This window comes from Leptidea sinapis, chromosome 19 (genome assembly GCF_905404315.1).
Source record: "Leptidea sinapis chromosome 19, ilLepSina1.1, whole genome shotgun sequence".
Classification (NCBI taxonomy): Eukaryota; Metazoa; Arthropoda; class Insecta; order Lepidoptera; family Pieridae; genus Leptidea; species Leptidea sinapis.
This window is the reverse complement of record NC_066283.1, coordinates 2,091,684-2,117,967: the sequence shown is the minus strand read 5'-3', so window position 1 is coordinate 2,117,967 and position 26,284 is coordinate 2,091,684. Positions and strand designations below refer to the sequence as shown.

The 26,284-nt window shown below is 35.2% G+C and overlaps 1 protein-coding gene across 1 annotated transcript; it reads left to right on the top strand.

Moving 5' to 3' along the window:
- Nucleotides 1-261: 261 nt before the first annotated feature.
- On the top strand, nt 262-26,268 carry LOC126969916 (SH3 domain-binding protein 5-like). Its single transcript, XM_050815547.1, has 9 exons — nt 262-469; nt 4,034-4,225; nt 5,809-5,994; nt 10,631-10,752; nt 17,373-17,554; nt 18,894-19,066; nt 19,610-19,826; nt 21,711-21,858; nt 23,993-26,268. The coding sequence occupies exons 1-9, from the start codon at nt 419-421 to the stop codon at nt 24,120-24,122; spliced, it is 1,401 nt and encodes a 466-aa protein (XP_050671504.1). The 5' UTR covers nt 262-418; the 3' UTR covers nt 24,123-26,268.
- The last annotated feature ends 16 nt before the right edge of the window (nt 26,269-26,284 follow it).

The window sequence follows — 26,284 nt, the reverse complement described above, 5'->3', positions numbered from 1 at the left end:
TTTGGTTAGGTTCCGCTTAAGGGATGTAACGAATCTAGGCCGAATCTTTTTTACCAACTTCGTTAACAATGTTTCTCAGTGACAGTATTCATTAGCTACAGCCAAATTACATCACTTTCAAAATTCTATTATTGTGTTACATTCTTGCTAAATGCCAAAACAATAAAATTGCATTTATGTACATATTTCATCATTAGAGGACTAATTTTAATTTGGGAAAATACTTTAACTTTTTGGGAATAACTCATAAGCTCAAAGCTGGCAAGTTGGCAACATTGGCTACCGCCGATCGCCAAGAGGAGCTATGTTTTATTTATTTTGTCATATAAATTTAGTTGTGATAATATGTACTTGTATCCAATAAAATGGTTGTTTTATTATTAGAGTTGTCTCAACAGATATTAAATATTTTTAAACAATGAATGACACTGCTGCTGAATGCTCCGAAACACTAGATCCTCGGGTGCAGGTAGGTAATCAATAAATTATAATAAGTTCGCACAATCAACAATGGTTCTCACATAATATTATTGTTGAGGATATTATATTAAATACAAAGAAAACTATTAATTAGTAATTGTAAATATTTTTTTGTTTTTATGGAAAGTTTTATAATTTATTATATCATTTTACAACAACATTATCGGAATATTTTTGGTGTCGCTGATACCTTATTACTTACAATTTATTTATATATTTATTTCTAAACTATTTATAAAAAATATTATTGTATTATTTTAATAGATATACAACATAGGTACAGAAGAAATTAACAATCATTTATTTTGATTAACATCTTGGCTATCACTACCTCTGCTTTATTGTGATCACTTGATTTTTGAATAAAATTGAGTGAAGTTGTTGAAGTATTTTTTGCATTGTTTTTGATTTTTTTTTAAATCTGTTCTTTTATCATTCAGCAACTTGAAGGGGAGACAGTCTAGTGACATTTAATATGCACTGTTTTTTTGTGTTATTTTTAAACAGAAAATAAAGAATCCTCAACTGTATCACTCAACAAGTGTCGACAAAAAATTATGAAAAACAACAATACAATAACAAAAATAATAATATTAATGCTAACAATCATTTATAACAATATTAAAAGAAAATTTAGGCTTCGTTTCACTAGAATCAAATAATCAGGGCTGCTATAGGTATTTAAATTTATAATAATATAAGATCGAATATAAAAAGTGTTAATTTAAATAACATAGAATGGATACTACCTACAAAATGTGTTAATTTGATCCAACATACACCGGTATTATGTGAATTTGTATTAACAACTGCCTTTGACTTATTAAATACAAATTAATTTCAACATTTTTAAGTATAATTTAAATTACTGAAGTGATAGCGACTTGATGAATTGATATATTATATTGTACTGCCTCCTATTACAGAAGGGAATTCTTATAAACCACAGGTTTTCACAACCAAATTGGTTGTGACCCTTGGGGAAGTACTTAATTTATGAAGCAATAAATATACCTCATTTATCCTCATTGATACAAAAATGCTTTGATAAATTATACATACACACACTCACGCTTTGTTCCCGTCGGGGTAGGCAGAGACAATAGAATGCCATTTGCTTCTATCCTTACAAGCCTCATGCGCTTCCTCTACATTCATTTCTCTTTTCATACATGCTCGCCGGTTGTGAGTGCTTCGGACGTCACCTTTGCTCAAAACGCACCTAATTTGGTCGACTAATGTTCTACGAGGTCTCCCACGACCGACTTGCCCACACACACTTGCCTTATATATTTGATGCGTCATTCTTTCTTCACTCATTCGCTCCATGTGTCCAAACCATTTCAGCATTCCTTTTTCAGTGCTAAATTATAAGAACAATTTTTATTACTTATGATCACAATTAATCAATATCAATTATTTTGACATTATTATTATTATTCATAATTATTATTTAATTTCTTTATTTAGGCAATCCAACCAGATCACAATAATTTCTAACCGAAAGTCTTAATTAAATGACATTTAAATCTTATTGCAATCCTATAGAGTCATGCAGGTTGAATAAGGTTTTTAAATCAAATCAACTACAAGTTACTAATCTACTTAATTATTTCACCTAGTTTATTAAAAAATAATGAAAGTCTAGAATTGAAATCATCTACATGTATGTCTAATTTGGCTATTTCATTATTTGACCGACACATTCTTATGATTGGGTTATAATATGAGGTGTTATTTGAACCAATGTCTAGAGTAAAGGATTTTGATCATCGGCCCGTTTATTTGATATAGCAAAGCGGGGGAGTCTAAGTTGGATTGTAGTACTTTGTGGAGGGTCAACAAATCTTGTTGTTTATCATGAATATGTGGAGTGGAGTCATTTAAATTTTGGCAAGAATGTCAGCATAGGAGGTAATTTGCCTGGATATACCACAATGGTAAGAGAGTATACTCAGGCATTTCTTCTGAACACATTTGATATTATTAGAATGTACATCCATAGCAAGGGGACCAAATTATTGAGAAGTCCGTACATGTGTTATACAACAAAATGATGCTATGTGGTTTTTTAAACAATTTCCTGGTTCTTGCTTTGAAACACAGATTCTTGTAAGCTTTATTATATACTATTGTAATGATTGGGAAAACTGTGTTGATCATCAAACAGTATACCGAGATTCTTGATAACAATTTTACTCTCAAGAGGTTGAATGTTAATTTTTTACTGAAAAATAATTTTTAACCGTTTTGTGGTGAATGAAATAACAAGCATTTGTAATATGTATTAAGATGCATATGGTTTTGCTTTCAGCAATCTAATAAAGTAAATAGATGCTTCTGAAGATGCAAAATCACTCATATCATTAATTTGACACAAAAAGACATGGTGATGACAATTTTTCAACTAAGTCATTAAAAAAATTGCAAAGAAAAGGGGACCCAGGTGTGAGCCTTGAGGTACTCCGAAAATGATAATTGGCTCTGAAGTATATCACTTGAGTCTCACCAATTGACTTCTGTTAAGCAGATAAGATTCTAGCCATCTTAAAAGATTTCGAAGAACTCCATAACTCCATATATCATCAATAATATAATATTATGGTTAACTTTATCAAAAGCTTTTCTAAAATCTGTATAAATTGGGTCTACTTTCAGACCTCTTTTAGCAAATACTTAATGCTTTTTTTTTTCCAAAATTAGGGATCCATAATAAAATTACTATTTTGTAACACAAGGTGTAAAATCGAAAACCTATTTTTGCGTGCGCTGCAAAAACTATTGCAATAGAACAAAATGATATACAGGCTATAATATAGGCAATATTTTATTACTTATAAAACTATCGCGTGAATTATACTTTATATGGCAAAACAACGTTTGCCGGGTCAGCTAGTTATTCATAAATCTGTATTAATCCATATCCCATTAAATTATAAAAGACCGTTTTTAACACGGGTATTAACCCGTGAAATACTTTTGAAATTATTAAAATCGGACTTAACATTCAAAAGATAATAAAAGAAATACAACTATAACAAAAATAAATCTACAGTCCGACTTAGTAGACTTTCAACTACCACGAGATCGGTATTCGAATAAAACCACGGGACATGGCTAGTATGTAATAAAATTGTCAAGCAATAAAGGTTCACAATATGTTAATCTTAATATATATATAAATTACGTGACACGTTTGTCCGCGATGGACTCCCAAACTAATGAACGGATTTTATTGGGGATTACTTCATGGAGTGCAGTTTGGTCCAACTTGAGAGATAGGATAGTTTTTATTTCGATTTGGAACCCATAATTATTTTTATTTTCAATATTTGTTTTGTATGGACATATTTTCTATGAGAGAATTTATTGATGCACGGTTTGTCAGTTCTGCTGTGAAACAATTTCATTTTAACAACAAGGAGCATTTATGTTACGAAATAATTCTTGATGTTATGAAATATTCTTGACAAATCCAAAAAAAAAAAACAGTATATTATTTATTATGTACAGCACAACGTCTGTCGGGTCAGCTAGTATTATATAATTTCAGATTGAACTAGAACGCTTAAACACAGCTACAGATGAAATAAACCGCTTGGAGGTGGAACTTGACGAGGCTCGACTCGTGTTCCGCCGCCTGCTAGCTGAGGGTCATCTCCGCATTCAGCAGCTCACAAAGAAACTTGGAACCAGCGTGCACAAAGCCAGACCTTACTATGAAGCGAGATTCAGAGCGAACATTGTATGTATCTCAAATTGTGCTTTGTGCGAACGAGAAACTATGAGCGCTATTACCAAAATCGAAATACGAAGTTTCGGTTGACGAATCGTACATTTTCCTATTACGAAAGTGCGTCGAATGCGAAGTTCGCGATCAGAAATTTTGTCTTTCGCTTACCTTATTCCCAAATTCACTTGACATTTACTTTTTCGTTGTTTGACTATGGTCCGCAATTTTCAGATCCGAAGTTTCGGTAATAGGATTTAATTCGAAGTTCATCGTTCTTTCGTTTCGGACCGAAACTTCGGCTTTCGATTTTGGTAATAGACCTCCTGCAAATAATTTGTTTTCAACAGAACAACCATAGAGTTTCTTGCTCGTTCTTCGCTGGGGAAATCTACCTTACGAATGAGCTTTTTTTACCAGTGGTAGGCTCCTTTGCACCGGATGCTGGCTAGATTATGGATACCACAACGGCACCTATTTCTACCGTGAAGCAGTACTGTGTAAGCATTATCGTGTTTCGATCTGAAGGGCGCCGTAGCTAGTAAAATTACTGGACATTTGCCCTTAACTAGACTTAACATCTTATGTCTCAAGGTGGCGAGCGCGGTTGTAGAGCCGCTTAAAATTTTTGGGTTTTTCAATAATCCTGCATTGTAATGGGCAGGGCGTATCGATTACCATCAGCTGAACGTCGTGCTCGTCTCGTCCCGTATTTTCATAAAAAAGCTGTAGTATAAAAAATTACATAATTCAAGTGTAATGTAATTTCCCTACGAAATAAAATATTTTTGATTTGATTAAGTCCCTCATTCGTCAATTTTGTTTTTAAATTAAATCTATTTAATTATTTATAAATCTCCGGAAGGAAAACAAGAGCTTGTGGTTGATCTTAAAGCTGAAGAGTTTAAGAGATGCCTGGCGACACCAGACTACACGCCATAAACTATCTCCAATATATAAAATTCTCGTGTTCCGGTGTTTGTTACCAAACTCCTCCGAAACAGCTGAACCGATTTATCTACATCTATTTTTCATGCCCCTAAATAATAAGGGTGAACCCCTAAATATTTTTTTATATGTTTTTATTTTATTTTATTTTATTATGATTCAGCATTGAAAAGTACATGCAACTTCAAATTTTCGCCCTTCTACGATCTACAAATATTTTTGTATCGCGATTTTTACATTATTCACAAATCCGCTATAGGGTTGCAAGATGGCAATCGAATACAATAATTGTAGTACGATATATTTGGTATGTCTGAGAATCGATCGCATCTATTTTATTCCCCAAAATATTTTTTTTTTTACTTTATATGGCAATACAAAATTTGCTGGGTCAGCTAGTTATAATTACTAGAATAATAATATCTTCTACAATCTACATCAACTGGATGTGCGTCCCCCGCAGTGCGGTTTTCTAGCATTTCTTTTGTCTTGTTTCTCTTAATCCGAGAAAACTTCAAAGGGCTGGCTACTCCATTTGACAAACGAAGGTAGCCATGCCTACATAGCCGGCGACGTCGCCATTGCGTCTCGGAGAGGTAGGACTCTTGAAGCAGGAGTCTTAAATATATATGAAATATAATTACTTCCAGACATCACAAGAACTCCAGACAGCAAACATTGCCTACGATAAAGCCAACAGTGCCCATGCTGCTGCACGAGAAATGGTCTACCTGGCCGAACAGGGCCTCGCCAGGCTCGCTGATGGCTCCGGTGGACTCACCCTGGATCCTGCGTGGCAGGAAATGCTCAACCACGCGACGCATAGAGTCAATCAGGTTGATATATCAAACAACTTCAAAGTTTTCACTGTTCTACTGCATAGACATATCATATACAAGCGTTTAGCCAAAAAACGAGTAATCTACGATACAGCAAGATAGAAAAGGTAAGATAATCTATTGTGACTGTAACCGATTTTGACTGACAGGTCATAAACAGTTATAATTATAATATTGACACATTATTACACAAATTATCTTGCCCCAAACTAGGCATAGCCTGTACTATGGACAAGACAACGATATATTTAATACAATATACATACTTAAACATACATAAATACATATAAACATCCATAACTCGGAAACAAACATCCATATTTATCATATAAATGATTGCACCTACAGGGATTCGAACCCAGGACCTTAGCTTAGTAGTCAGGGTCACTAACCATTCGGCTATATGGGTCGTCAAACAGTGACCAACGTCTTGCATTAGATCCTTACTACTTTGAATACAAAACCACTAACTAAGGCACAAATCAACTTTTGGGGTATTGTCGGTCAACTAAAAGTCGGTATGGTTCCGTGCCTCCCGCCGCTCGCCTCGGTCTTCACCCCCGGAGCGCCCGGACTGGTTCTTCGTGGGGATGCGCGTAGCCATGCCACAAGCTAATCAAAATTGGTCACGTATTAAGTATCGGGCTGTCAGATCGTCTATACCATAGCTTCTCAACCTTATTTTGCTCACCGCCAACTTTGAGAATATGTTTTTTTCTAGAGCATTTTCATGTATTTTTTTGCCTTTTTAGACTATATTTTTTAATCTACCCACGCCCCATCTGCGCCATCTCAATGCCCCCTAATTTTCTCTGGGTCTTCTACTGCCCCCCCGAAAGTCTCAAACGCCCACAAAGAGGCGTTATCGCCCACTTTGAGAACCTATGGTCTATACGCAAGTATATTCTATGATTTTTGCATTAATCTGTTTGTTGTTCAATGATAACACATGGGTTTAAGTAATAGCTCCATAGGTATTGATAATGAGAAGTGGGAGGCTCCTTTGCACAGGATGCCGGCTAGATTATGGGTACTACAAAAGCGCCTATTTCTGCCGTGAAGCAGTAATTTGTAAACAATACTGTGTTTCGGTCTGAAGGGTGCCGTAGCTAGTGAAATTACTGGGCAAATGACAACAATTTTACGTTTCAAGGTGACGAGCACAATTGCAGTGCTGCTCAGAATTTTGTGGGTTTTTCAATAATCCTGATCGGCACTGCATTGTAATGGGCAGGGCTATCAATTACCATCAGCTGATCGTCCTGCTCGTCTCGTCCCTTATTTCTAGAAAAATAAAAACTGTTGTAAACTGCCTCCCATACAATGTTTCAATGTAAATATTAGCTATGGTGCGCTTACATACATAAATATTGTTAGTACATAAAGTCAATGGTAGGAGTATCCACAGCGGTGGATTTACACTAGGGGCAGTTGGGGCGAGTGCCCAGGGCGACAAATTTTTGAAAGTGAAAAAAAAATTTTAGTCTTATCGTGATTGCTCAATATAATTAATTAATTCTGTTTATTAATAATTTTTGGTTTTATTGATAATTAAAGAAATTCAATTTATCCATTATTTGTAAATTATAATTTTGGCACATTTAGTCAAAATTAATAATAAAAAAGATTTAATCAATTTATTTCCTTGGAGATTTAAAATTATAAACGTTTTTATTTTATTTTGTGGAATTAAAGATTTAAATTAGTATTTTATATATTTTTACTTTAAGTGAAATTCCAGTATTGGGGCGGATTTTTTTCCGGTGCCCAGGGGCGGCATTAAGTTTAAATCCGGCCCTGAGCATTTATGTACCCACACATAATAAACATGTATCAATGCAAAATCAAACCCGCCTTGATGTAAGGTTCAATTTAATTGACAAATCTATTTAAAGATCAGCGCCCATTAATGAATCAATTCATGTTTATAAGACGACGAGAATGATTCGCGCCATTTTTAATATAAATAAATAAGACAAATAAATAGTATACGACAATTTCCTAACTAAATAAATATTCTCAACAAACCTTGGTTTGCCATATAAATTAAGTATACAATATATAAAATTCTCATGTCGCGGTGTTTGTAGTTAAACTCCTTCGAAACGGCTTGACCGATTCTCATGAAATTTTGAGTGCATATTGGGTAGGTCTGAGAATCGGACAACATCTATTTTTCATCCCCCTAAGTGTTAAGGATGGTACACACCAAATTTTAATTTTTTTATTTTTATGACATTTTTTTTAAATTTGTTTGATTATGAGGCAGCATTAAAAATACATACAGCTTCAAATTTTCACCCATCTACGATCAACAGTTACTTTTGTATCGCGATTTTAATATCGGCAATACAACGTTTGCTGGTTCAGCTAGTTTATTTATATAATTTCACTTTTATATATTTTACACTAACATTACAGGTTGTACCTAATGCGCTAGTGTAGTTGTCCATAAAAATATGTCAAATTAATAGGTAAAATTTAAATTCAAATATTTTTATTCAAAATAGGATGTGACATCACTTATTGAAAGTTTAAATAAACTACCACCCATTCCAAAATGAATGCCTCAGGCCTGAGAAGAATAGGCGCAACAAACTCAGCGGGCTTTTTTTTCATCAAAAATATGTTTTACAATTAAAGTAACATTAACAAAGTAACATTGTACAATTAAACTTATTATTTAATAGCCTGAGGGCGGTCCACAGATTGGGAATCCTTTCCCAATCTGTGGTATCATTAAGAAAGTCATTTATGTTATAGTAACCTTTACCACACAAACGTTTCTTAGCAATTCTTTTGAATAACGTAATACTTTTGTTTTGAACATTTTCTGGGATCCTGTTGTAAAAGCATATACATCGCCCCACAAAAGACTAACTAACTCGACTTAGCCGAGTAGTAGGCATTATAGGCTTATGTCTGTTCCTGGTGTTAACATTGTGGTTATGACAGTTTCTCGCAAATCCACTTATGTGCCCATGAACATACATTACATTATCAAAAATATATTGAGAAGCAACAGTCAAGATGTTAATTTCTTTGAATTTTGCTCTCAATGATTCCTTAGGGCCTAGTTTATAAATAGCGCGAATAGCCCTCTTCTGCAAAATCTAACTCATATAGATTAGAGGCACTAGTCACACAATAATAATAATAATAATAAGCAGATATTAATCACACAATGTCATATGTCAAAACCAGTTGAAATATAATATAACTAACTAAATTGAAATAAAGATTTGATAAAAAATTTAACAAGTCAAGTATTTTGTCTTAATATTCAAACAATTTCTAAAATATAAGAGACGGCCTTTGTGAACTAAGTCAACGGACATGACGTGAACAGTACGACACGTTCTGATACGGCATTTAGAGTGTGTTCTATTAGAAATAATAAAACACAAAAATAACATGTTTACATTGTTGAATGAACAAACAAATTTAGTCCCATCACCTTTGTTGCGTAATAATAATAATAAAACGTCACAAAAGCCGACCAATCACAGCGCGTCATTTCATGGGACGAGGGTATAAAAGAGCGGCTTCCGGCTCACTTGATTCAGTCTCGTGCCAGATTTTGGCGAGACAACACGTCCTGAGGATGCCTTGTGTAGAGGCGAAACACGTGTCGAATTGTTTAAAGACAAATATTGGCGGAATTAACACTTAAGAAAACTCAAATCATTTGTATAATTATGGATTTCCGCAAAGTAACGCCTACATCAATAAACAATTTTTTAAAGTAAAAAAAACGGTTTATTAAAACATATAAGGTTCCGAATAAGTAATCACCAACATATCATATACTAAAACCTCCGAAGCGTGTTATGGTATAAGTATTATTGCGATCGGTTTAGTTGTTTTCGCAGTATAACCGAAGGAAAAACACGGCTGTCCGTTTGTTTGTATGGATTACAATGGACACAACGATAACTGAGTGGACTCAAGTTTTGGAAGACCACTGCCACGTTAAGTTTTGCTTTTGTTTCTTTTGTATTAAGTAAGTGAAGTATTAGATTAAGCGTATATTTTGTTCTCATTAACTTCTTCTGTGAATGTGTCAGTTTTTATTCCAAAATAAATTCATGTTCATTTTCAACTCAATTTTTTTTCGTAAAGCGCCAAAAATGCGCAATTTCAGTAAAAAAATGTCTTGTTTTATTGGGAATTGGAGGATGCTGGTGTGACCTTCGACATTTTCAAATTCAAATATTTTTATTCAAAATAGGATTTAAAATCACTTATTGAACGTCAAAAACTACCACCCATTCAAAAGAGACTGCCTGAGAAGAAAGGGCGCAAGAAACTCAGCGGGCTTTTTTTTAATATAAAATATGGATTACAATGTGATATCGTACAATAAACATTTACAATTAAAGAGCCTGAGGGTGTTCGCTTTATTCCCAGTCCGTGGTATCATTAAGAAAATCGTTTATGCTATTATAACCTTTCCCACACAATATTTTTTTAACAATTCTTTTAAATTTCGTAACACATTTGTTTTGTACATTTTCTGGGATCATATTGTAGATGCATATACATCGCCCAACAAAAGACTTACTAACTCGAAACAACCGAGTAGTAGGCATAACATACAATAGCTGTATTATATAAAGGCGTTCCCTCACAGGCAGAAGCTGACAGGTCGTCCGCAGCGGTGACGCAGCGCTGTAGGGCGGCCGCACACCGCGCGGCCGCGACGCTCGTTCAACAGCTGCAGAACAACCTCAAGCGGCACATAGCTAAGTCCAGGTAGTTATCAGTGTATTAGTTCAAGCAGGGGCGTGCATTGGCTTCCTAGCAAGGTTAAAAGCCGGCAACGCTCCTGTGATTCCTCTGGTATTGCAAGAGATTGTGGGCGGCGGTGATCACTTAACAACAGGTGACCCGTACGCTCGTTTGTCCACCTATTCCATTAAAAAAAAAAGGTTGGCACTATGTATCTAACTAGTTGTATATGAGCTTTGGAATATGTAAAGATTGCTTATCGTAGGTAGATACATAGTAGATACTATCTAGCGTGAGGAAAAATATTAAAAGTGCTTGTTTAATACAAGTTTGGTTATAAAATAACGAAACCAAATTAAACTAAATTAAATTTAACACTAGTGCTATATTTATTTCGATTTATAACGAGGTAAGCACTGCCTAATTGCTTATATGATATGCACGCCCCTGAGTTCAAGCAACATTGTACACACAATTCATCTCTTATCAATCCTTTACAGTTGCCGCGTGAACTGTTTAGTCAACGAAACTTTTATTGAGCTTAAATAACCAAAACCCGTATTATTTCGGTTAAACATAGATCAAAATTGATTTAAATCTGATCTAATCTAAGATCTGTCTGTAGGTACTTGAACATGAACGTGTTAGATTTTTTTTTTATTTCCAAGCCCTGTAGCCAAGTTTAGTTATTGCATCGCTCATGAATATTTAAAAAAAAACATTCACTCTTAAAATACTTTTTCAGACAGTATCGAATGGTTCTTTAGCCATAGATAAACAATAGTGCATCGTAAATTTTATACGCTGTTTCAACTAACGTTAAAATACTGATGATTGTAACTACTAATGTCAAACATTCGCTGCCCGCGCGGCAATATAATGTGTTATCGGACGTACGGTGGGCATAGTCAGCCGTAATATCACATCGATATTCGTGAAACACAAAAGTAACATCTGAAATAATGACGAACCGATTATTTATAGTACCGCTGGCAGTGATGATTCGAGATAAATATAATTAGAGCTTGATATGCCGAAAAGTGACAATCAAAACAAAAAAAAAACAATAACCCCATTATTCATAATAGTCTGCTAATTTAAAGCATTGCTAATTCTCACTCTGTCTTCTTCTGTTGACCTAAGTCAGAATGAGAAAAAACACTCCTAAGCGGGTGTTTAAAGTTAGCGGACCATTTTGAATAAGGGGGTAAGAATATATATTATGTATGTGAACCAACAGAAAACTAAGGTAATAAAAGAATTCCAAATAATATTCTTGGTTAATGTATTCTCAATGGTAATAAGATCCAGATAATTTTCTCTTTTCAAAGGATCTTTGAATTTGATCAAAAGCTAGACCAAAATGTGAAAATATTTCATATATTAACGTATTTGCACCAAGAGTAATTAAAGGTCAAACGAAATAAATAATTATCGATGTAATTTGAATACATTTTGGCATAACAGGGCCTAATTATTTTTTAATATTTTTGCAACAGTGCATAGTACTAATTTTTACGACTAGCATTATTAGATGTATGGAATGTCCGCAAAAAAAAACTGAAATTATGTATAATTTTCGCAATCTGAATTCACTGAACCAGGAAAACCCACACAGCTATGAGATGCTGCTTAAAACTAAATGCCAATTAAAAGTCCTGGCAACTTAATTGTTGTCTTAGGGCCAGTCCAGAAACTTTCAGTATGACATACGTCACTTATGACAATGACAGTGATTCTCAACTCGCTAACTGACAGATGTCAATTGTAATTGATGACCAAAGACAAATAAACTCTTTTAAATATTGCTTTTGGCAACCCTTGTAATGGCATACTTCTATTTTCTTCCTATGAAGTAGTAGCTTACAGCACTAACAGTAACATTTAGTGCTCTGCTTCAATTAGTTTGCACAGTGTAATGTATTTTTCGCAGGTCGCACGCATCCGCCCATGAAACTACGTTTGGTACTTTTTTCATTTACCTATCTTTACATGTTTCTGTAATTTATGGTTATCCAGTACAACAGTTTACTAACAAGCTCTTTTCTCAATCGAGTATGTATAATGTTAACCAAAGAAGAATGTTAATAATTTGTTATTTTAAAGTGATATCCTTCACTTCTGGCATTAATAATACAAATTAAAATTTTAACCGAAATTTATGAACGGTTTGCGCGGGTTCGAGTCCGGCATCGTTCACAAATCAAGGAAATCAATCGATTTCAGGTAATCACTTCCATGCATTCTGCTGTTTCTATTTCAACTTGTAATATTGAGAACGTGTAATCTTCACATCTGGACATTTAGACAAAAAAAAATAGTCAGCTCATCTCTGCAAACGTAATCGACTTTCATTTCTGACAATCGTGAAGTAAAATTTCGAAATATGCTATTTGCTTTTTGCGTCCCTTACATTTTTGAATGGAGGTTTTTTACCTTAATTTCGCAATAAATCAGTCTTGGAATAAGTCAAGTGTTTTTCTATGGTTGGAAATAAGTTTCGAACAAACTTTCAAATGTTCACTGGTGTCTGGAAAACTATATTACTCTTTGTGTTATGACCGCTTTGCATCTCTGTGTTATTGGAATGAAGTAGAAGATAAACTTGCGTAAAATAACATTATGTTTCTAACACAGGAATTGAAATGAAACGAAATCACGTACAGCACATACCACTGGACAGGCTGTTCCATATGTTTGACAGCAAATTTTTGTGACTATTTGAAGCGCCACTTGCGAGTGTCTAGAGAACTTATTATGACGTATAATACAAATGACTGCAAGTGAAGCGTACCTACAATACTCTGAAATATTTTTGCATTTTGAATTAATTTCGGTTCTAATCCGTGTTATTTATACTTAAGTAATGAACGTAATGAAGTACACATTTTTTTGTATAGTATATTGCTAGCCGAGGGTCGAAAGAATCAATTCCCGAGGTATTTAGACGCCCGAGCGCAGCGAGGTCTTCTATAGTCCGAGTAGGAATTGATTCTTTTACCCGAGTTAAACAATACTTTTCATTTCGAATATGAGGAAAATAAAACTAGTTGTTTATATACAGATTAGTATCCCGCCAATTTATGTCGACTTTTTAAATTTCAAATATAGAACTTACCGCGTAATATTGTTCACACGGGCTGTTTAGAAAGTCACATGACCGCAGCATTTTTTTTAATTAGTCCTTTTTTTACATAAAACTCTTCACAGCAGTTCTCTTTTTAAAGTTCACACATCTCATCATAAGTTTTCCCTCTCTATGGAGGGAAGCAGCATTTTCCACCCAATAATCAGATCAAGATCAAGTTATTAGTTTTCATTTCTCATGCTCGGAAAGTAATGTTGTTTGATGAGTTTTAAGTAAAGAAAAAACATAATAACTTTCTAAACTGCCAGTGTGAACTTAGCGTAAACTTCTTTGAGCGGAAAAGGCCGTAACAATTAAGTACGCGGTGAGTTCCATATTTAAAATTTAAAAAGTCGACATTATTTGGCAGGATACTGATTCATGTTCAGTTATGTATCTGTGGCGAAATTAAATTAATTGACGGAGTATCCGCCATGGAATCTATCGTCTGATGATATTTACCAGAGTCTTACAGATATCCAGAACAGCCAAATTTGTCATAATATATTAAAGAGCATAAACATTCCGAACAAATATGTAACTTTTAATATCACGAATTGTCCTAATTTGACAATTAATTTTAAATAGGTGTTACTAGTATTATTACATATTATAAATAAATAGTTTAGATTAACAACTAGTTTTATTTTTCTCATATTTAAAATGAAAATTAGAGTGTTTAACACGGGTAAAAGAATCAATTCCTACACGGACTGTAGCCACCCTCGCTGCGCTCGGGCGTCTAAATACCTCGGGAAATGAATCTTTCGACCCTCGGTTAACAATCTACTATTTCCTATCGATGTTTGTTTAGCTTAGGTTGTCATCACTTGTTTTAGTACCGCAGACTCTCGTTATGACCAACAGCGCCAAAATGGCGAATATCAAACCATGCACCAAAGGACTTTGACAGCCGCCAGACCAGTGGTAGTAACAATAAAACAAATAAAGCAACAATATTTTCTATCGGTTATTAACAATTTAAAAATGAGTTTTATTAATATTACATATAGTATTTACGTGATATAAAGTTTCATTTCAATTTTCATATTGTTGTGGACTCAGATACGGATCTTGAGCTGTATGCTACTATTATGTGCTGATGTATAGTCGCGTATATTATTATTTACAATTATTACAATAGGCGACGATCATTGCTTGTATGTTTACGAACATCGAGCATTTTATCGTAGAAAGTAACGGTAAAAGCAAGGCGGTAAATCCATCTAATATTGAGCGGTAACATTGTAACAGTAACGCCATGGTATGGGTCGTAACACAACAGAAAATGACGTAAAGCTTTACCTTTAAACACAACCCTCGAATTGCCAAACTGCGCCCGTCTCCTTGAGACTTAGGTCCGTATCGCAGGGGCGTCTCAATACATAATCCGTTATCAATTGTATTTTCTCAGTCTATCTTCATAGCTGTACATAATAGAAATGAAATAAACTTGATCAAGGATATCATATACCTTGCCATTGCGGTTGCCTGCTTAATCCGTCACTGTACCAACTGGAACACATAATAACAAGAGCACAAGAGAACAACAACACTGTTGCAGTGCCGCTCAGGATTATTGAAAAATCCAAAAATTCTGAGCTACTGTTTGTCTCTGTTTTAGACATAAGATGTTAAGTCTCATTTGCCCAGTGATTACACTAGCTACGGCGCCCTTCAGACCGAAACACAATAATGCTTACTCATTACTGTTTCACGACAGAAATAGGCGCCGTTGTGGTACCCATAATCTAGCCGGCATCCTGTGCAAAATAGTCTCCCACAGGCGTGTTCTAGGTGATTATGTCTCTTGGCAATACCTACGTGTATGTGTTTGTTACCGATCCTAATAATTACTATCTTCATTTACACCAGTGAGAGGCTTCGAGTAGAGGCGAGGTGGAGAGTAATTTATTTATTTATTAAGGAACAAAACAGTCTTTTACTTAATAGTAAGGTTTCAAATATACATAAACTAGAAGACAAAACAGTTCCATAAATTAAATACTAATATGTGTACTGTAATGTTCCTCGTTTGCTCACGAGTGAAACTACTAATCTTTACTATGTAGCACTACACCCAGGCACGTCCGCACGCCACCAATAGCCGATTAGAACTGGCCTTCCGCTGTACTGTGCATTCGTCAGCACTCAACGTCACACGGTTAGTGTCACTGTCGATGACATGACAGTGACAATGATAGTTAACACATACTCTGTTAAGACTAGATGTCAGTACACTACATTTACAATAGACAATAATACATTGAGTATAATATCGCCTACTATTTTCTTATATTTTTGTATATTTAATGGAAATATTATATCAATTTGAGTAAGATGTGAATTGTAACAACTACAAGAGCGCCTCACAAATGTATTTCCTGCATAGTTGGTTTTATAAGGTGATACATAAAAAGTTATCTTAGAACGAGAGGAGATTCGCGGTGTTATAAACTTAATTTAATTAATGTGCAATCATTATTGTATTTAGATTTGAAAGGCGCCGTAGCTAGTGAAATTACTGGGATTAATTAGACTAAACATTTATGTATCGAAATTATGAGCGCAATTTTGATGCTGCTCAGTATTTTGGGTTCGATCAAGACCCATACAGTGCATTGCATATAAGAGATTTCCACCTATTTATTGACTCATCACGATATCTCTGGAACCATAAGGCGTAGAGACTTGAAATTTAGTAGCAATATTCCTTTCGCCAAGTACCTAGAGGTCAGCTCGAAACGTATTTTACGAAATTCCACCCGCAAGATTTTTTTTATTATGAACAGTACAATGTCTAGTGAGCTAGTTTATTATAAAAAAAATAATTACGTCCACTAAAGCACTCGAGTGTGAACTTTACAATGTGTATTTTAAAATCATTTTAATATTTATTGACTGGGTTACATATACTAATAGTTAATAAGTCTGAAAATAACCTTGTAAATGACCAATTGAAAATTGATTAAACTTGTGGCAGTACTACCCGAACGAGCGTTGTGCATACAGTTGGTATACCGCTCAAGATTCGTACCAAACGACGTCTAAATACTGATCAGTGTACCTTTGCTTGATGCATTTCGATGACCATAAAAAGATTGGGTAAGACAGGTGTGGACAACTAGATTGCAATATGAAACGCATTGAAAATCTGTCAGGATCTAAGCAATAGTTGAAATTTATTTTATTTAAGTTTCATACAAATTTTGTCTATTTAACGCAAACATTGTCCATTAATTACTGTCGCATCCAATCTGGTTTTATCTTTTAATGGAAAAAAAATTAACATTTATTTGGGTCTTTTGGCAAATGGTGGGTAATTAACAAATTGTCCATAATTATGTGTTGTTTCTGTACCTTTATTATTAAAAAAATCCATTACTTGAATTAATATTCTCTCTTGTAGTTTGCACGTTCTCAGTCAAAATTATAGATACAAGTAAATGACGAATAATAATAAAGGTACAGCTTATATATCGCTTGGTCCTTCGAGCCGCTTGGTTATTTCCCATAGACCGTACTTTGAGGAGAAGGCCCGGATAAACTCAGCGCTTGAGTCACAGAAGGCGAAGATCCTGACACTAGAGGAACAGGTGACCGAAGCGAAGCAGAAGTATTCGTCAGCGTTAAGGAATTTGGAGAGGATATCTGATGAGATACACAGACATCGGTCGAGGCGTCAATCTACTAGAAATGGTAATTAAATTATAATCTGATAACATAATACGCTCATTAGAAGTCTTACTTTAGTATAGTAGATTATACTGAGGAATGTATCCTCAGTATAATGGTATATATAAGGTTCTTGTCTATTTCTGCGCAGTCCACCTCAATTTGTATATATACCGGCGCCTTTTTCTACCGTGAAGCAGTAATGTGTAAGCATTACTGTGTTTCGGCCTTCAGAGCGCCGTAGTTAGTGAAATTACTTGTCAAATGAGACTTAACAGCTTATGTCTCAAGGTGACGAGCGCAATTGTAGTGCCGCTCAGGACCAATAATCCTGATCGGCGCTGCATTGTAATGGGCACAGCGTATCAATTACCATCAGCTGAACGTCCTGCTCGTCTCGTCCCTTATTTCCATATAAAAATATTAGGAAGGCTATGTTGTTATATGATGTATGTATCAAATTGAAATAATATTTATTCTTTATTATATGATATCCCATGTCTATTAAATTCCTAAAAAAGGTAACAGCTTGGATCCAGCTAACGACATGCATATAAAAATAGTGGAACGCATTATGAAGCGCTAGCCTTCGGCATACCTTCAGTCAGTTATTCAACGACTGTGTGGCGGGTCCTAACACATGGGTGGCGGCCTTCAAAGGAAGTCTTCAGTCACAATGCAGGGCTCTCTCGGAAACCGACCAGTTCCTCGACCAGTGCTAAAAGTTACTTGAATCTGCGATCGAGAAGACTTATGAATGTCGCAGAATAGGGCAAAATTAACGTTGTTCAGCTTTGTCGCTTAACTGTTCTTCGACAACACGACACTTAATATCGAATAACAATAACATATCACCAGTAGGAGGCTCCTTTCCACTGAATGCCGGCTAGATTATGGGTATCACAACGGCGCCTATTTCTGCCGTGATGCAGTAATGTGTAAGCATTACTGAAGGCGCCGTAGCTAGTGAAATTACTGGACAAATGAGACTTGACATCTTATGTCTCAATGTTGACGAGCGCAATTGTTGTGCCGCTCAGATTTTTTGGACTTTTCAATAATCTTGAGCGGCCCTGCATTGTAATGGGCGGGGCGTATCAATTACCATCAGCTGAACGTCCTGCTCATCTCACTCACAAAAAAAAACATTCGCCTTATATCGCAATTTAGATACTATTCACGAAATTTTGAGTGATTATTGCTCTTATCTCTGATGTACTGCAGTACCTATCAGCTCGAAGATCTATTTAACCAACATTGACATAAAAAGCAGGTCTACTCAGCACGACACAGTGACGCCATCTAGTTACGAACCAAGCGAACTAATTTACTTTACATAATAATTTGATACCATTATCTTCAGATATAGACCAATCCACAATTACCGATACGGCTAGCGAATCAAACGCCAGTGAAACTCTAGAAGAGATATGTTCAAGCAACGACGAGAATGTTCGAGAGTGGCTGAGGAAGGTGGACCGACCTGACCCCGACACGTGGACAGATATTGATCTGGACTACTCTAGCCCTGAAGAGGTGACACTGACATTTCAAATTATTAATCTTAAAAATAAAGCCACAGATATTGCTTATTTTTTGTATAAATCTAATTTCAAACATTTGCTTGCGTCGCCATTAGATATGGTGCTCTAGATAGAGAAAGACGTATTAATTTTTCTGACCTTTGAAGCGCCACTCGCGAGCGTCCAGAGAACTAATTTTGACGTATTACAAATGGCTGCGAAGGAACGTACAATACTCTGAAGTATTTTTGCATTTTGAATTAATTTCGTTCGTTTCCCGTGTTATTTATACTTCAAGAATCAACGTAATAAAGTTCACATTTTTTTTGTAAATAGTTTCCCACCATATATTGATGTTTGATTAGTTGTCATCACTAGTTTTAGTACCGCAGACTCTCGCTACATGGCCAATAGCGCCAAAATGGCGAATATCAAACAGGCACAAAAGCACTGTGTCAGCCGCCAGTCAGGAGGTATATAGTACCTAGAGGTCAGTGTCGACACAAATATCGTGTCAAAATTTTACTTAAGTAATCAAATAATTTATACCATACAGGTAAGCTTCGAGAAATGCTCTCTCCGGCCGCGGTCGAGTCCAGATAAGTCCCCGCCCAGTCCGATGGAGTCCAAGGTGTCAGCGGCGTCACCACGGCGCATCATCAGGATTGGCGACCGCAGCGCCTGTCTGCGAGCCGAGCTGGAGCGGGGCAGGAGGCAGAGCCTGGACGCAATCCTCCACGACACCGGGGAGAAAGTCAAGGAGATGTTTCAAGGTACCCAGGCTTTCAAATCAAATCAAATCATCTTTATTTGCAAGATAAGGTGTTGCAATAATAATAAGATGTTGTTGGCTTATAATTAACAGGTGCTCTTATCCTAACCCATAAGGCAGGCAAACTTATAGTGGAATACATAGTCAGTTCACGTTTTAATTTCTGTAACAATTATAATATACTGTACTATACTAAAAAAATATATACATCCCAAGCAAACTTAAATTAACATCAATCATGCAATAGTTATTATTTCATAGGATTATTCATTTTTATTTATAATATAATGTCATTAGCTACACAATGATATTGAGTTCAGTTGAAGTTAATTTTTATTATTTACTATATTATCGTCAAGAAAATCTTTTAATGAGTAGTATGCTTTTTTGATTAAGTAAGATTTGAGTGACTTTTTAAAGTAGAATATATTTTCGCGCTTTATATTGTCAGGTAACTTATTGTAAATTGTTGGTCCCATGCAAAAGATGCTGTTTCGATACAATTTCTCTGTTCTGGACTTCAAAGATCGTAATTTTGTTGTCGTTTCGTTTCGAAATAATTAGCGTTTCATATTTATAGATATTATTCTTTACCATAACTGCTACTTCATAAATATATATTGATGGCATGCTAAGAATATTTAATTTAATAAAGTGAGGTTTACATGATTCGGTTGCTTTTAGTGAGCAGACAGATCTGACACATTTCTTTTGAGCTTTGAATACTTCATAAATTATCATACCTAAAATCAATGTGAAGGGATGGTTAAGTGTACACCGTAATATCGTGCCTGAAAGACTTGCCCTGAGTTGACTGAACGGTATCATCAAAAATTGGGTTAAAAACCATGCTATGAGCTATTCAATAATTTTCTCTTTCCGTCAGGCAGTTATCGGGTTCGATTCTAGCCTTGGTAGGGATTGGTAAGGGTCATTAAAACAAATACCGAATTGGTTTTTTATTATGGCAGTATGCCCTTGAACCACTTTTCATAACGAGCGAATTTTTTGTGTTTTTTTTAATTCGAACATTAATATTGCTCCATCTACAAAACCGTTCTCGCTGCCTATCTAGCTTTTAAGCCTGTGGTCAGGCATTCTTAAAAGGCTTATTTTTTGTATAAAAGCAAAATATTCACTTTCCACTTTTTTGCAAATTTTTTGCAATACACAATATACATAAACATGTAGGTATATAGTATAGGTATATATATCCTATTAATACGCACCTTCATTGTCATCACGCAATAATAATTTAATATATAAACGAAAAGAAAAGAAAAAAAAAGTAACTGGGCGTCACTAATAGAGCACAGCAATACTTCAAGGCGGCCCAAATTCTAGCGCTCTACAAAGCTCAGTTCCGGCCACACATGGAGTACTGCTGTCATCTCTGGTCTGCCGCACCCCAGTATCAGCTCGATCCATTTGACCGCGTGCAACGTAGAGCAGTTCGAATTGTGGGGGACCCAGTGCTCTGTGAACGGCTGGATCACTTGGCGTTGCGTAGAGAAGTCGCTTAATTGTGTGTCTTCTACCACATTTGTCACGGGGAGTGTTCCTAAGAGCTGTTTAACCTGATTCCTGCCGCTGAATTCCACCTTCGCACGACGGATGTGAAGCGGTCCTCCACAGTGCGATTTTCAAGGGGCTTTCTTCCACGTACTACAAAGCTTCCTTGTGCGGTGTTTCCGGGACGATACGACATGGGTACCTTCAAAAAAGCGCGTACACCTTCCTTAAAGGCCGGAAACGCTCCTGTGATTCCTCTGGTATTGCAAGAGATTGTGGGCGGCGGTGATCACTTAACACCAGGTGACCCGTACGTTCGTTTGTCCTCCTATTCAATAAAAAAAAACGTATGTATGTGAGTTGCGTACCGCAGGACTGTCGCTGTTCGGCGAGCGACGCGGCTCTGGTAGCGCGCCCCGCACCCCGCGCCGCTCCCCTCCCCGCGCGCGGCGCTCCCCCGCACACTCGCACGCGTCCTCCGCCTCCGACGAGATACACTCCGACACCGACAGCATGCCCAGGTAACTTATAGTTATTTATGCAACTGTTGTGTAATAAGGGGTATTAAAACACGAATGTGGGTTCATCACACGAGGCGAAGTCGAGTGTGATAATAGTATCACATGAGTGTTTTAATACCTAATTATCAACAGTTACATACAAGACTTTATCTACACCCAGAATATGAATCCTCTAAAAGATTCTGGAACAGTTAGCTTACTGCTAACATTAAAACACCAGTCATAGTAGTAACTTAATATAATCCATTACTGATTATATACAAATAAACTAAGTATTAATGAAACAATTATTTATTTTAGTAGTAATTTACATTTTGTATAGTGCAATAATTAAAATTGAATATTATGTTCTTTTGGAAATTAATCATTTTTTGTAAACAAAACAATAAAAATATCGAAGAAAAATGGCGGGATTCGAATAACCTACTTTTTTTTAAGGCGCGCCACGTTCTGGTTGTGTGGAACGCGCGTAAACCAAAATGTTCTTTTTTTGAAATTCATACAGATGCCACGCATCGAGCAATAAGAATGTGGCTGTCTGTTAAAACTCTTTGAGCATGAAGGGAATGAAAAAAAAATAGGAGTGTTGTTATGAAATTCAGTACAACATTACAACACTCTTTTGGATGATGTAATGGTTATTAGAACATTGGGTGTTTTAATGTTGGAGTTGTTGGTTTTTTAGTCTTGTTGATAATGAGGTATTAAAACTCGAACGTGGTGTTATCACACGAGGCGAAGCGGAGTGTGATAATAGTATCACATGAGTGCTTATTACACAACAGTTGCATAAATAACTATTATCTACACCCATGCTTTAAATCCTCTATTAAAGATTCTAAAACAGTTAGCTTATTGCCAACATTAAAATACTCAATCTAAATGATCGGGCAGCCTGGGACTAGATTGTGATTATTTTATAGCGATAGAAATGATTGTACAATATTGTATATTTTTATTGAAAAGAGCGCAAGAAAAGAATTCTGGGAGAGTCTTGCGCCACTTTTTCTCTCTCAGAGCGCCATTGGTTTCCGAAGCGGTAGTAGTATCTAGTAGTTATTAGAAGTGACATCAAAAATGATTCCAAAGGAATCAATTTTGAGAAAATAAATGCCTTTCAATGTCCTTATAACCATTACATCATCCAAACGAGTGTTGTAATAAAATTCAGTACAACATTACAACACTCGTTTGGTTGATGTAATGGTTACTAGGACTGGCTTTTTTATTGTTATTATATGTTATTTTATTGTACTGCTAGTAAGTTAACTGTTTCAGAATCTCTTATAGAGGACTCATATTATGGGTGTAGATAAAGTCTTGTATGCAACTGTTGATAATTAGGTATTAAAACACCCGTGTGATACTATTATCACACAAACCCATATTCGTGTTTTAATACCCCAACTGTGTAGTTGCATAAATAACTATTAGAATTTTTTATCAGATTAACTTGACAAGAGTGTTCTGAATCACAATAGGCATGATGATAGATTTAGGATTCCTATTCTTACATGTCGGTACACAGTTGATTTCAGCAACATAATAAGTTGTATCGCAAATAACTATTAAATTTTTAAGTATTATAAGTATTTTTATCAGACCACTTCGAGTTGCGCGCGAAAACGCTCGTGTCAAATATAACAACCAAAACTTCAAGCGAGGCGGTGATGATTGTGGAGCCGTGACGTCATTTATATTTACAAGACCGAATGTATTAATATATTTTTAATCTCAATATAAATATTTTTTTTTAACTTTTCGTCGGATATGTTGTCTTAAAAACTTAATGTTATTATGCACGTTGAAGATGCTCGCATTTTTTTAAATTGTCGGTATTTTTAAATTATGTTTATTATAACTTATGCAAGATGAATTATTCAGGTGGTCGTAGTTTGGCCAAATCCTAAAAATGAATAGCGATAAGTAGGCAGGTGTGTGAGAGGAGTCTCGAGCCCGGTTGTGATTAGGTGATCGGAAACCTATGTATGAAATATTATACCTGGTCCAGTTTATTTTTAATATCATTTAGTATATTGAAGCACTTTTGTACTTTCAGGGTCCTTGATCTGATTAATAAATCTATCCATATTTGGCATGGTTCAGAAATGTAAATGAATGTATATGGTTTCAGTGTTGAAATGCTGAGCGACGACCAGATAGCGTCGCTCATGCTGGACGCTCAGCTGGAAGCCGTCTGCGAGAAGCTGGCTGGCGTGGCGAGGGTCACCAGGTCGCCACATTCTCCAGAATCCAGGTTATAAGACTTTCGTGTAAGAAATGCTAAATAAGATAATCCCGCCGGCGAAAAAATTTATGTACAACTATTTATTGTATATTTTCTCAATAAGTTTCTAGTTGTACCCCTTAAAGGGGTACCAGGGTTGTTTATATGGCCGACTTTTGTTGTTGGGTGTACCCCTTAAAAGATTTTCTGCGTTTAAATGGCTAGAATAGTGTTTTTTTTATATGCCAGCCATACTCTAAAATTAGTGTATGTTTAAGAATGTTGTTTCTATGAGTACCCATAAGACTACGTGCCTACATGACAATTTGTTTAGCCATTATTACAATTAATATATATAAGAATATATATTAAGTTTTCTCGCAATGTCGTCAAATTAATCTACGGGCATTTAGAGTAAGCATTTCATGAAACACAATATGTTTATACGACGTTGCTGGACGTCCGTTGAGTCGTACAAGTAATAAAAACCCTTAATCCTTACAAAGGGCATGGTGACAATATTAAAGAAAATATGGTTTTAATAATATAATATGATGAAAGGATTCGGCAGCTATTTTTGCTTAGCATACAACGGTAACATTATTTTGTGAAATTGTTTTTTTTTATTATTTTGAAAGAAATCATAAGATCATAGTAAAACGTCAACTATAGTAAAAATAATACAAATAATTCAATTGCAATATTTTTATTTTAACACATTTAGCAAAATAGTCACAATTTCTCTTACAACTCTGAAAGAGCGGCGATATCACAGCACGAATCTATCATAAATCACGTTTCTTGTTTACCAAGCTTGTTTATCTAGCAACCAGTAACATAAACCGCATAATAATGATACCTCGACTATTGTAAACACAAGTGGCTATATAGCTTTAAAGTAGCCGCGCCGGGTTTGGCGCCAAAACAGCTCAGCAGGTGGCTTCTACTATTGTATTGGCATTTCATAGGTTAATAAAAATACAGTATTTTATTGTACAAACAAGGTTTATTTCTAAAATAGTACTAGTAAAATATATATTGACATTATAAAAGAGAAATGCAAAAATCTGTTGTCATGCCTATCACAGTATTACCGTCGATTGTAAAATACAAAACTTAATTCTAGTGTTTTAAGAGCAGTATTATAATTTATATTTTTAGTTAACAATCACATTTTGACATTGTGTATTTATAGTCCGGTCAATTTTAGACATTCGAAGTTACATAAAGTCCCAACAAGCTGAAAATCAGTGAAATTGTTCAAAACAATAGTTAAGTATAAGTTATAAAAGTTGTTATCGTCATAATGTGCACACGTTTCCACGCCACCTATACGAGGTAGTGTAGTTAGCGCGTTTTTTATAACTTTTTGAATCGTTATATCTCAGAAACGGCGGCTGGTAAGAAAAAAAGTATTGATACATTTTTTATAGATAATTTTATGATCTACAATTTTTATAAGAAGTACTTTTATGATAAAGCTTACCGTTTTGCTGAAAATCGCGAAAAAACTAATTTTTTTGACCTTTGACCTTGAATAAAAAAAATGCATACACGGGAATAATGGGGAACTTTTAAACATTGTTTATAATTATGTTTTGAACAATTTCACTGATTTTCAGCTTGTTGGGACTTTATGTAACTTCACTCTCATTTTTTGGTCTAAATTGACCGGACTATTATATAAGATCTATGTTCCTAACGTGGTATCGGAACCCTTTATAAGGCGTCTATGGTTCACATGTGGTGGCAGTAGTAGTAGCTATGACTTACAATATACTAGCGAAGAGAGAGAAGAACCGCACAGAACCGAATCTCTAGTTACTGTAACCGATTTTGATCGACAAGTCATAAACAGTTTGCACTTTATTAGCTTTATAGCTCATCTATATATTTATATAAATGCAGTGTCCTGATGTTTGTTTCCAGTGAACTCCATAAACTAATGAACGGTTTTTAATGGGGGTGCAGTTAAGTCCAATTTGAGAGATAGTACAGCTTTTATTTCCTTTGGGACCCATAATTATTTTTATTTCCAATATTTGATTTGTATGGACATATTTTCTGAGAGAATTTGTTGACACATAGTTTGACAGTTCCGCTGTGAAACAATTTCATTATAACAACAGGGAGCATATTTTACGAAATAATTCTTGATGTTATGAAATATTATCGACAAATTCATAAAATTCTCATAAA